The sequence below is a fragment of the Marmota marmota genome, unplaced genomic scaffold, assembly GCF_001458135.2.
Source record: "Marmota marmota marmota unplaced genomic scaffold, marMar, whole genome shotgun sequence".
NCBI lineage: Eukaryota > Metazoa > Chordata > Mammalia > Rodentia > Sciuridae > Marmota > Marmota marmota.
Genome location: NW_025999842.1, coordinates 64225022 through 64238347, shown reverse-complemented (window position 1 = coordinate 64238347; position 13326 = coordinate 64225022). Strand labels below are relative to the sequence as shown.

At 34.9% G+C, this 13326-nt stretch overlaps 1 protein-coding gene across 4 annotated transcripts in view; it reads left to right on the top strand.

The window, feature by feature from the left end:
• Lats1 (large tumor suppressor kinase 1) overlaps positions 1-13326 on the top strand; it is a 44925-nt gene that overhangs the window by 5954 nt on the left and 25645 nt on the right. For 3 of the 4 annotated variants that reach the window (XM_048799716.1, XM_015502150.2, XM_048799719.1), the window contains exon 2: positions 6861-7356. In XM_048799716.1, the coding sequence (XP_048655673.1) occupies positions 7006-7356 (351 nt within the window). In that variant the 5' untranslated portion in view covers positions 6861-7005. Of the gene's footprint in view, positions 1-6860; positions 7357-13326 lie in introns of those variants that run through there. The other variant, XM_048799723.1, reaches the window with a different exon arrangement.

The following is a 13326-nucleotide window of genomic DNA, read 5'->3' as shown; positions in this document are numbered from 1 at the left end:
ATCTTTACCACATGGTCACTTTTGTCTCATTTATATCCCAATTTTTTTTTTTTTTGTATTTAGAGCTTTATAGTTAAACGTAGTAGCTAGGTTCACCCGACAAACTCATACATGACTGGAAATTGATTTCAGTTCATGATCCCCCTCAACTATATTGTTTTGAAATGAATTCCAGACATTATGTTTTATTTACAAGTATTTCAACACGTACATGAAAGACATAATTTCTTAAGCTGGGCACAGTGGCGCATGCTTGTAATCCCAGCTGCTGGGGAGGCTGAGACAGGAGTATTCCGAGTTCAAAGCCAGACTCAGCAAAAACAAGGCACTAAGCAACTCAGTGAGCTGGGGATATGGCTTAGTGGTTGAGTCCCCTGAGTTTAATCCCTGGTACTCCCCCACCACAAAAAAGAAAGACATCAAATTTCTTTTATTTATTTCATTTATTTAAACCTGCAACACACTATTATACACACACCAGAACTCAGATATCTCTGTGACCATATGCACTTGAATGTTATTAGGCGTTAACTCACTAAAGTACAGAGTTACAGGATAAAAAGCTGGAATAAATCTCTCTGATCTAGCATTTTTTGAGGTTTATGAATCTCATAAAATGCTCTGGGGAAAAAAGATTAAATATGGCAAATTTAGGCAATACTACATTTTCTTATAAATTTATGTTTATATAAAATTATATTTTGTGTATTATGATTCCATTTTGGTTAGTGGTAGTAGCAGTACATGTTAGAATATGCAGTGTTAATAGTGATTATATTTGTTTCTTGTGGCTTACTTAAAAAATCACTATACACTTGGTGGCAAAAAAACAACATAATTCATCCTCTTATATTTCTGGAGACCAGAAGTCAAAAAACAATGTGTTACCAAGATGGTTTTTCTTCCAAAGGCTCTGGGAGAGAACCTGTTTCTTGGCACTTCAGCTTCTATGGGCATTCTTTGGCTTCTGGTCACATCACTCCATTCTCTGCCTCCTTCATTACATTGCCACCTTTTCTGTGTATACCAAATTGGTTTTTGCCTCTCATAAGGACATCTGTAATTGTACACAGGTCTCATTGTGATAATCCATGATAACCTCTCTATAGTGAGGTTTTTTTGGCTCCAGCCCACACCAAAATCCTTAATTTAATCACATCTCCAGAGTTCCTGTTTTCAAATGGGGTAACATTTACAAGTTCCAGGAATTAAGAGGTAGATATTTGGTGGGGGGGTCATTATCCAGCCCACTATAATGATTCTCTATAGAGGGAGGTGAATTGTGAGAAACTTCTACTTTATATATTTACAATATATAAATATTTCAATAGAATGCATCTTTTGGGCTGGGGTTGTGGTTCAGCGGTAGAGTGCTTGCTTAGCATGGGTGGGGCCCTGGGTTCGATCCTCAACACCACATAAAAATGAATGAATGGAATAAAGGTATTGTGTCCAACTACAACTAAAAATAAATATTTAAAAGAAAAAAAGTGCATCTTTTTTTAAAATTTTATTTAGAGACAGGGTCTCACTGAGTTGCTTAGCACCTCGCTTTTGCTGAAGCTGGCTTTGAACTGGCAATCCTTCTGTCTTAGCCTCATGAGACCCTAGGATTGCAGGCATGTGGCACTGTGCCCAGGAGAATGCATCTTTTTTTTTTTTTTTTTTAATATTTATTTATTTATTTATTTTAGTTTTCGGCGGACACAACATCTTTGTTTGTATGTGGTGCTGAGGATCGAACCCGGGCTGCATGCATGCCAGGCGAGCGCGCTACCGCTTGAGCCACATCCCCAGCCCCATCTTTTTTTAAAAATATATTTTTAATTGTAGTTGGACACAATATCTTTATTTTATTTATTTATTTTTATGTGGTGCTGAGGATCAAACCCACTGCCTCACACATGCTAGGCAAGCACTCTATCACTGAGCTACAACCCCAGCCCTGCATCTTTTTATAATTAGATAAATAACATACACACTCCCTGTGGTGCTCTGTGGACCTCATGCATGCTAAGCACACCCTCTTGTACTAAGCTACATCCCCAGCCCCAATAAAACTATTTTCTCAGCAGTAAAGAGGAGGAGGAGTCACCTGCATTTAATAGAGTTGAACAAATGCAGTAATGTGGTTCCTACTATTAACCAGGTCCTATGTTATAGAAAAGTTTTTTGTTTTTTTAAGAAAAAGAAGCAAAACTATGTTTATTTTTTTGCAAAACTTAGAACAGCACAACAACAATAAAAATGATGGTTAACTTAGGGTTAAGACCCCAAATAAGTATAATATTAAAAGAATACCTGAACTGGGTACTGGTGGCATAAGCCAGTAACCTCAGTGACTTAGGAGGCTGAGTGAGGTTGGAGGATCACAGCCTCAGCAATTTAGCAAAGCCCTAAGCAACTTAGCAAGACCCTGTCTCAAAATAAAATATAAAAAGGGGCTGGGGATGTGCCTCAGTGGTAAAGAGCTCCTGGGTTTGATCTCTAGAGCACCCCCCTCCCCCCCAAAAAAGCCATATATAATATAAATGAATTGCAGTCCAGATACTGAGAGAATTAACATGTGAGATTGCACAACTGTTAATCTTTAATCTTTGAAAAATGGCAAATTCCAGCAGCTACAGAAAATATCTTTACTTTCTGAAAAGGCCACAAGTGAATTCTGCAAGTGTTATTGAACTAAATTTTATTTTATTTTATTTTTAGAGAGAGAGAATTTTTTTTAATATTTATTTCTTAGTTTTTTTCCGCGGACACAACATCTTTGTTTGTATGTGGTGCTGAGGATCGAACCCGGGTCGCAAGCATGCCAGGCAAGTGCACTACCGCTTGAGCCACATCCCCAGCCCTTGAACTAAATTTTAATCCCAGAAAATTATTTAGTAATTAATTAATAATTATTTTTAATAATTGATAATTATATAAAATGTAATAATTTAAATATTTAAAATTAATCATTATTAAATTTATATTATGGGAAGGCTTAGAAAAGAAATTATTATTAGTGACCATCTTTCTTCACAAAAGTACAAGGTATGTCCTAATTTCATATGTGAGATGAATCACTAGATTGGATTATATTCTGAATAGAATGTGCATAATTTTTAGTGTTCTGTAAAATAGTGACGAAGTTCTTTTTTTTTTTTTAACAAAAATGGAGAAATGTGGGCTGTTTGTCATGTTGCTTGATGATTCATAACTAATTTAGTTATTTTACCACAAAAATATTTACAAATTCATGTAACATTATTAAGAAACTACTTCTGGTGGTCTGTTAATAGGGCTTCATCTTATTTCAGTCCTGTTATAAATTTGTGTGTATGTGGAATATAATTAAATTTCTAAAAGTATAAATTTTTAAAAATAAAGGGTTTATTTAACAACTCTGTAAGGTATAAATTACAAAAATTGATTAAAGAAGGAAATTTTATGTATTTTACTATAATAATTATTTAGATATTAAAAAATATTTACATACCATACTATTTACCTATTTAAATTATATAATTCAGTGTTTTCAGCTTATTTACAGAGTTGTACAACCATCACTGTATTTTAGAACATGAAATATATTTATTTTTTCCATAGTTTTTGAAACTTGCTTTTTTTATTTTTTTGTAGTTGTAGATGGCAGAATGACTTTATTTTATTTGTTCCTTTATATGTGGTACTAAGGATTGAACTCAGTGCCTCATACATGCCTGGCAAGCTCTCTGCCACTGAGCTACAGCCCCAGAACCTTGTTTTTTGTTTGTTTGTTTTATTTGTTTTTTGTTTTTTAGTTTTAAATGGACACAATAACCTTTATTTTATTTTTATGTGGTGCAAGGATTGAACCCAGTGCCTCATGCATGCAAGGCAAACGCTCTATTATTTTTTTTAGGTCTGTTATATTCATAGTTTTTAAAATGTTGTGAACTTTTTTAAACTAAGTTCTTTTGTTGTTGCTTAAAATACATTGTGGGACTGGTGATTTAGCTCAATGACAGAGAGCTTGCCTACCATGCTGGAGAACCTGGATTCAACCCCTAGTACCACATAACAAAAAGAATATGGTGGGTGGACATGGTGGCACATGCCTGTAATCCCAGCTACTTCAGAGGCTAAGGTAGGCAAATCCAAAGTTCAAGACCATCCTGGAGAATGTAGTAAAAACCTATCTCAAAAACAGGACTGGAGATGTAATTCAGTGCCTGCCTAGTATTTGCAAGGCCCTGGATTCAACTTCCAATACTGCCAAAATAAAACAACAGAAAAACACTGTGGTGTCTGTTCACATTAGTACATTTAGATAGAAGTACATCATTCTTTTTGACTTACTCAAATATTATGTAGATTTACTATGAATTACTTGAATACTCCTCTATTAATAAGCATCTAGGTTGAAGTCCTCTTTTGCTATCATAGACAATGTTTCAGGGAACATTCTACCTCTTCACATGCTTGTTTGTATATACCTTTAGTTGTATTGTATTGTTCCTCTTAATTCTTGTTCAGCTGATTAGATAGATGTTACTCCAGCCATTATATCTCAAGGATCAGTTGCAGCAAATTGTGTCTAAGTCCACAGTGCTAATTAATGAATTGAACAAGTACCTGAATCCCATTTTTTTTTTTTTTTTGCTTTTCTGTTATTAAATGCTGTGCCTTTCTAGCAACTGAAGAATTCTGACAAAGAAGATTGTATCCAAAACAGATGATTTGAATGAAAGAACAGTTAAAGGAACTGGGGATGTTTAGGATGTGTGTGTTTATTTCATTCGTTCAATATGTATGTATACATTTATTAAGTACTCACTGTTTGCCAGGCTCTCTCACAGGTAGTGCATAGACAATGGTGATGAAACAAAGTCCTGTACTGGAGCTTTTATTTAAGTGAGGGGAAATGGACAATTAACAAGTGAACAAGTACAACTATTTTGTGATAAGTAATAGTGATGAGTACTATCAAGAAAATGAAACAGCTGGGCATGATGACACATACCTGTAATCTCAGCTATTCTGGAGACCGAGGCAGGAGGATCACAAGTTCAAGGTCAGTCTGGATGATTTAGTCTGAACCTGTCTCAAAGTAAAATAAAATCAAAAGAGATGAGGATATAGATCAGTAGGTAAAGTGCTTACCTAGCATATGTGAGGCCCTGGGTACAATTCCCAGTAGGAGAGGTGGAGGAGGGTGAGCCACCGGGTAAATGAGGTGACCAAGGAAAGAAAGGCTCTTGGAGGAAGAAACAGGACAGAGATCTAAATGACAAGAAAGAGATATCTACATATCTGGCTATAGACATCTTTGTGAAACATGGGTGATAATTACATTTAGTGAGGATGGAAATAGACTCCCAGTCGATGATAATGACAGAGTTTCAAATCCCAGCAATACCATTTTTGTACTATTTTGCCAGAACTGAACTTGAGTTTGTTCACTTACAAGGTAGAAATAGCCAGAGGTATTAGGGTGATTAAGATAAGAACACAGGCAAGATTGTTTAAACTGATCAGGATCAGGCTATCTGCGTGATGCTTCTCATGAAGAACACATTTCTAATAATTATTACAAATCACAAATGGGGTGGCTCACTCTTATTTTTTTTTGTACTAGGATTGAACCTAGGGGTGCTCTACCACTGAGCTATATCCCTAACCCATTTTATTTTTGAGACAGGGACTCTCTAAGTTGCTGAACACCTTGCTAAGTTGCTGAGGCTGACCTTGAACTTGAAATCTTCCTGCCTTAGCCCCTGAATTGCTGGTATAACAGGTATACAATACTGCGCCTGGCTGGCTCTCTTAAGTTACTAATTTTTCCCATCAATGGGCACATATAAGTAGACTTTAGATGACTGTTCTTTCACTGTGTTGAAAACACACATGCCTAACTGAGGAATAATAAAAGTTGACCTCAGCGATCCTTTCCGTATCCCATTGTTGATACTCTTACTTGTCTCTCATTTTGGAGAATAAACCCAAACATTTCTTTTTGAAGCATCTTCTGGATCAGTGATTTAAGTAACTTTTTTTCTTGTACTTTGGGGGATTGAATGTATGCTGTGCAAGAGCTCTACTACTGAGCTACATTGCCGGCCCTTTTATTTTTTATTTTTTTATTTTTTTAAAAAGCACTCTACTGACTAAGCTATATTCTCAGCCCTGATCTGTAACCTTTTTTTTTTTTTTTAAATATTTTATTTACATTTTTAGTTTTCAGCAGACACAACATCTTTGTTTGTATGTGGTGCTGAGGATCGAACCCGGGCTGCACCCATGCCAGGCGAGCGCACTACTGCTTGAGCCACATCCCCAGCCCCATTGCCGGCCCTTTTAAAAGTTTTATTTTGAAATAGGATCTCATTAAGTTGCCCAAACTGGCTCCAAACTTGGAATCCTTCTGTCTCAACCTCCCTAGTCGCTGGGGTTACAGGTTTGTACCTCCAAACTCAGCTGAAAACCTTTTAAAGCAGCAATACCCTTTCTTGTAATAAAATCTTATACTGAAGTCTAATTTTTAAACCTAAAATCAGAGACACTAGATGAAGTTGATGAGAGGTTGCCTACTGTATCATGTATATTATCATTTGGTTATAATCCTTTGCATTTGAATGAGTTTTATATGCTTATTAAAGTTCTCTTAAAATTATTAATTTTTTACTCATTGTAACTATTGCTGGAGGTAAATAAGGTAAATCTATTTTATAGACTTGGAAATAAGAGGTTAAGTAACTTGTCCTGATCCTACAGTAATCCGTAGTGGAGCCAGAACTATAACCTGATCCCTTAACTCAGTGAGGGTTCCCCCTCATAAATGGTACTTTTTAAAAATTTCACTGTATGGCTTTAATTAATTTATTTTTCTTTCATAGGGTTAATTACTTCAATTTTAAAGAACTTTAATATTCCTGGGGACTTTTCTCAAAGGATCATTTTTACTTCTGCTCAAGAGAAAGCTCTGAATCTATCAAGTAGTTCTTAAAGTCCTTTGTGTGGGTTACGTATATAGATGTTTTCATGAAGAGGAGTGAAAAGCCAGAAGGATATAGACAAATGAGGCCTAAGACCTTTCCTGCCAGTAATTACACTGGCAGCAGCAGACAAATGTTGCAAGAAATTCGGGAATCCCTAAGGAATTTATCCAAACCATCCGATGCTGCTAAGGCTGAGCATAACATGAATAAAGTGTCAACTGAAGATCCTCGACAAGTGAGAAATACACCCAAATTTGGGACATATCATAAAGCCTTGCAAGAAATTAGAAACTCTCTACTACCATTTGCAAATGAAACAAGTTCTTCCTCTCGGAGTACTTCAGAAATTAATCCACAAATGTTTCAAGATTTGCAGGCTGCTGGATTTGATGAGGTAAGAATTTTTGAGTTAAAAGGTATTCTTACCTTGTACAAAATACTTTAGGTACTTTCAAGTTGAAATTTTTTTTTTTTTTTAGTGAATTTAATTGTAATAAATTTGTGTACTCCAGCAACAAAGAATGTTATGTTTACAATCTCATTAATTATTATAACAAAATGATGGTTATTTCTTTAGTTTCTTATGTGCTACCTATCACTGAATTCTGGAGTTTCTAGAATTTAAAAGGCCAGGTTATAAAGTCAGAGTAGAAGTGCATTTGAAGAGAACTAGAGGTAAGATTATATGAAACATGAACTTGATGAGCTTAATGGCTGTTGGAGAAATGACAGCTCTAGGGATATAAATTTAAGTTTATAGTAGGGATATAAAGTTGTGGGTTGGTTGGTTGGTTGGATTGGAGATGAGGTCTTTCTACATTGTCCAGGCTGGTCTTGAACTCTGGGACTCAAACAAACCTCTAGCTTCAGCCTCCTAATAAGTTGGGACCACACACACCCTTGTCCTGGGAGGAGAAAGAATTGTAATCATGGATTTGATACCACAGTTATGTATGTACACATCACTTTTAGGCCCAAATCATAAATTTCCCCAAAGTACTGAAATTTTAGTTAAAACTATGTCAGGTTTTTCTTTAATATTTACCTTCAGAACTTAATTCTGAATGTTTTTGAGATGGGGTCTTACTTTGTTGCCCATGTTCACCTCAAACTTGGAATTCTCCCACATCAATCTCCTGAGTAACTGGAACAACAGTTATACACCACTGCAGCAGATTTTTATATGGAAATTTTTTCAAGGCATGCAAATTTAATCCTGTTTGGTTTAGGTTAATAATAAAATTTGTTTCCTATGATAGCATACCTTGTGAATGAATATTTTAGGTGTCAGAAATCATAAAATTTGGCTATATAAAATGTAACAAAATGCAAATAGTAGCTTTTTTCCTGATTATATATTACCTATTATGTTAAAAATTAGAAAATAATGAGCCAAGCACGATGGTCATGCCTATAATCCCAGTGACTCGGGAGGCTAAAGCAGGAGGATCACAAGTTCAAAGCCAGCCCCAGCAAAAGCAAGGCACAAAGCCACTCAGTGAGACCCTGTCTCTAAATAAAATATAAATAGAGCTGGAGATGTGGCTCAGTGGTTGTGTGCCCCTGAGTTCAATCCCCCGTAGCAAAATAAAAAAAAAACTAGAAAATAATGAACCGAAAATTATCTTTAGTTGCATTATACAAAGATAACTACCCTTAAAATTTCTTCACTAGTATTAATATTTAAGTGATCACATTTCTAAATATCTCTATACAGTCATACATGAATAAGACTTAAGGGAGAACCATTAGGCAATGTCATCCTTGAGTGAATACAGAGTATATTTACACAATCTTAGATGGTGTGGCTGCTATACACCTATACCTAAAGAGACCATCTGTGTGTCATATTTATGAACATAAATATGAAACGTGGTGTATGACTAATTTTTAAAATGAGAACCTAAATATAAAAAGGGATATTTATAATTATACAAAATGGAAAAGGGATTTATTTTTCTGGCTCATTTTATTTAATATTTAACTAATATCATTTTCTATCAATTTTGTACTTGGGTATTTGGTGGGGGTGGTGAGTTACAGGGATTGAACTCAGAGACACTCAACCACTGAGCCACATATCCAGTCCTATTTTTTATTTAGAGACAGAGTCTCACAGAGTTGCTTGGGCTGGCTTTGGACTTGCGATTCTCCTGCCTCAGCCTTGTGAGCTGCTGGGATTTGTACTTGGGTATTTAAAAAATACTATATCTGGGAGCTGGGATTGTAGCTCAGTGGTAGAGTTCTTGTCTTGCACATGTGAGGCCCTGGGTTCAATCCTCAGCACCAAATAAAATAAATAAATAAATAAATTTCAATAAACAAATAAATAAAAGTGCTAGATTTGTACCAGAAAATAGAGATAGGAAGAGGAAAGTAACTAGGATAATGTTTTTCTGGCAATTCTCCAGAGTACTTTCTTCTTATTTAGCCAAGGGAAAAGAATAAAGAGAATCATTGATCTTATTCTTTCCTATCATATATATTGATAAACAGAGTTTATCAAATCATATAGCTATGAAAGCCCTTAAGTGGCAATGTGTTAGATCAGATAAATCATCATATAGCTGTGTGAACCCATCAGCTAGGTAGTAAGTCATACCATACATGGACCATATCTTTAAAAGACTTAAAAGTCCTTTCTAATGTAGATACTTTTAAGAAATACAAGGCATTGTACAATGTCCTATTCTCTCTCTTTTTCTTCCTCTGCAGTACTGGTGATTGCCTAGGGCCTTCCACTTGCTAGGTAAGCATTCTACCACTGAGCTACATCTCCAGCCCTAATGTCCCATTGACTGGGGTTGTGGCTCAGTGATAGAGCCTTTGCCTAGCATGTGTGAGGCACTGGGTTCAATCCTCAGCACCACATGAAAAGTAAATAAAATGAAGGTATTGTGTCCATCTATAACTAAAACTATTAAAAAATAATTACTTTGTATTATAGGATGTGAAAATAAAGGTATTGTGATTTTTTTTTTTTTTTTTTTAAGATAAAGGAGTCTGTTCTGCTAATTTCTTGAATCGCTTATTCTGGTGACTTCCCATTATATTGTAGAATTTATACTGTTCAAAGCCTAACTTAATACTTCAAAATTCTTAGCCAGTTTCCATTTTATTAACTATGACACGTTCAAGGCAGGTTCTTTTTTTTTTTTCTTCTTCTTCCTTTTGAGAATGTGTTTCTGGTAACTATTAAGAATTGAAAGCTCAAATATTTCAAGATTAATTTCCTTATGGGAATAAATGTTAAACAGGATTGATAGGATTGATGCATGCACACAATATACAGTCACTGGAGTTTTTTGGTTTTTCTTTTGGGGTCGTGGTATTGGGGGTTGAACCAAGGGATTTTACAATTTAGCTACATCCCAGCTCCTTTTTATTTTTTATTTTGAGGCAGAGTCTTGCTAAATTGCTCACACTAGCCTCACACTTGAAATCATCCTGCCTCAGTCTCCCAAGTCACTGGGATTATTATAGTCATGTGCCATCACACTGTCTACTGGATTTTATTTTGGGTTATAAACATGAAAACCAGGCATAATTATGTCACACTAATGTTTTCCTGTCACAGAAGAGTTTTATTCCAGAATTATTGAGTTGAGGATACTCTTTTTTTTTTTTTTTAACTTTTTTTTTTAGAGAGAGACAGAATTTTTAATATTTATTTATTTTTTTTAAGTTCTTGGCAGACACAACATCTTTGTATGTGGTGCTGAGAATCGAACCTGGGCCGCACGCATGCCAGGCTAGCGCGCTACCACTTGAGCCACATCCCCAGCCCCTGAGGATACTCTTTTATAGTGGCACTACACCCCTACTTAGTGAACCTTGGTTGATGTTACAGAAGGAAAAAATAGTTTAAAACATAACAATAAATATTAAGATATAAAAGCCATGCATGCCTGCAATTCAAGCAGCTTGGGAGGCTGAGGCATGAGGATTATAAGTTGAAAGTCAGCCTCTGCAACTTAGTGAAAACCTGTCTCAAAATTTAAAAAAGATTAAAAGGGCTGGGATGTATCTCAGTGGTAGAGTGCTCCTGAGTTAAATCCCTAATACTAAAATACATAACTAAATAATTGCCAGCATAATAAAAAAAAAATAGGCAGAAATTCCAGTGCAATTAAGAAGAATATGATTTCCACATATTGAAAAAGGACAGTGAGTGCCAATTTTCTTGCCAGTGAAGGTGGCATTGCCATGTGATAGATAATAGCATATTTATAGTACACTTGGTTTACCAGTTTTAAAATTAAGCACTCCCTCAGGAATTCTAATTTTAGGTGATTTTTGTATTCTTTCAGATTTGCATACAAAATGAGACTTATTAGTTTCTTTGTATCTCATTACAAATTTGCAAAATCTAATTGTCATTAAATGTGACCATATTGTACTTTTGTTTCAGTTAGGGATTGAGTTTGGTCACTTTTAACAAAAATCAAGGGGGAGAAATGAATTACAGTAGATGGGGTAGAGAGAGAAGAGGGGAGGGGAGGGGAGGGGGGATAGTAGAGGATAGGAAAGGCAGCAGAATACAACAGACACTAGTTTGGCAATATGTAAATCAGTGGATGTGTAACCGATGTGATTCTGCAATCTGTATATGGGGTAAAAATGGGAGTTCATAACCCACTTGAATCAAAGTGTGAAATATGATATATCAAGAACTATGTAATGTTTTGAACAACCAACAATAAAAATTAATTAAAAAAATAAAATAAAAAATAAATTACAGAGAGAACAATTTGAGTTCAAATAGTAAATAAAACAAAAACTCTCCACCATCATTGTACATTTAAATATTAAAATTCTTTGTCAGTTTAAAAATGAAAAAAAAATCAAAATAACTCTTTAAACAAGATAACAATTTACTTTAAATAGCTGTCGTTGGCTCAGACTGTTAAAGATCAGAGCCAGGGACTTTTTATTAGTGTCAACTTTTACTTCTTAGTGGCAGCATTCTCTGGCACAGGTATTGTATCAGCTCCCTAGGAAACAGGATGCAAGGACCAGTACCTGAATGAGAGATAGCAAAATTATTCCAGAAACAAGAAGCGTAACCTTCTCAAGAAAGGGAGAATGGATCTTAAGTAGTCAGTAGGTTTCTACCATATCCTTCTTTGTTTGGTCTCACATTCATCTTCCAGTCATTTTACATAAGATGTTAACATCTGTTGGCAGCCTGTTCACCCATTAGTCTTTCTAAGCCATTTCCTATTTTTTAGATATCATTTGAAAATATTAAATCCTCTAGAACAAATATGTTGTTGCCTCCCTCTTGAAAACTGCATGTCATCATATTTTCTGTATGTTAATGTATAATTTGGGTTTACATTTAACATAAAGGACAAGTAATAAAGGAAGACAACTAGCATTTGAGCTCTAGGCACTGCACTTATGTGCTTTATGCATTTTCTTATTTACTCCTCACATCAACCCTGTAACTTCTTATAGTTGAAGAAACAGATTCTGAAATGTTAACTTACCAGAATTCACACAGTTATGAAGTTGAGCTGCTAGAATTCAACCTCAGATCAGTCTAATTCCAAATCCTGTTTGTTGCATCACACTATCTAACTTCTTCTTTTTTGCACATATAGAGCACAATTTTTCGTATCTCTACATAAAGTATGTTCACGTCAATTTATGCCATTATATATGAACATTTTTTTTGCATTACAATTCTTAATACACATATATACCACAATTTTTCATATCTCTGTTTGTATATAAGGTATGTTTGTATATAAGGTTATGTTGATACCCAATTCAAGTCTTCATATATGTACTTTGTATAATGATGACCATCACATTCCACCATCCTTGCTAATCCCCTTCCCCCTCCCCTTCCCTCCCACCCCTCTTCCCTATCTAGAATTAATCTAATCCTCCCATGCTCTCCCTCCCTACCCCACTATGAGTCACTCCCTTTACTATCTAACTTCTTAAAATCTTCATCACATAATTATTATATTTAGTTTAGTATTTTCTTTTACCATTTTTCCTGTATTTTTTTGCCCCTACAAATATAATTTCCTGAAAATGTAACCTCTTAAGAGGATAAAAACCAGAACTTTGTAGTTCTTTTATTAGTATACATAGTGGCAAAGTTGCTTGATAAAATATTTAATGATACAAAAATGTCTTTTCCAGTACTTTGATGCTTTAAAAAAAAAAACAAAACATTCTGGTAGTCTCTGTTTATATAAGAATGAAAAATAATCAAAATTGCGTTATAATTGTACCCTGAAGAAGTTAATCCTAGAAGGAAACAGTAACACATTATATAAAGCTGAAAATATTCAAGAAACGTTTTAAAATTTTTCTTTGTTTAACTTTAGTAATTTGAGATTGGAGT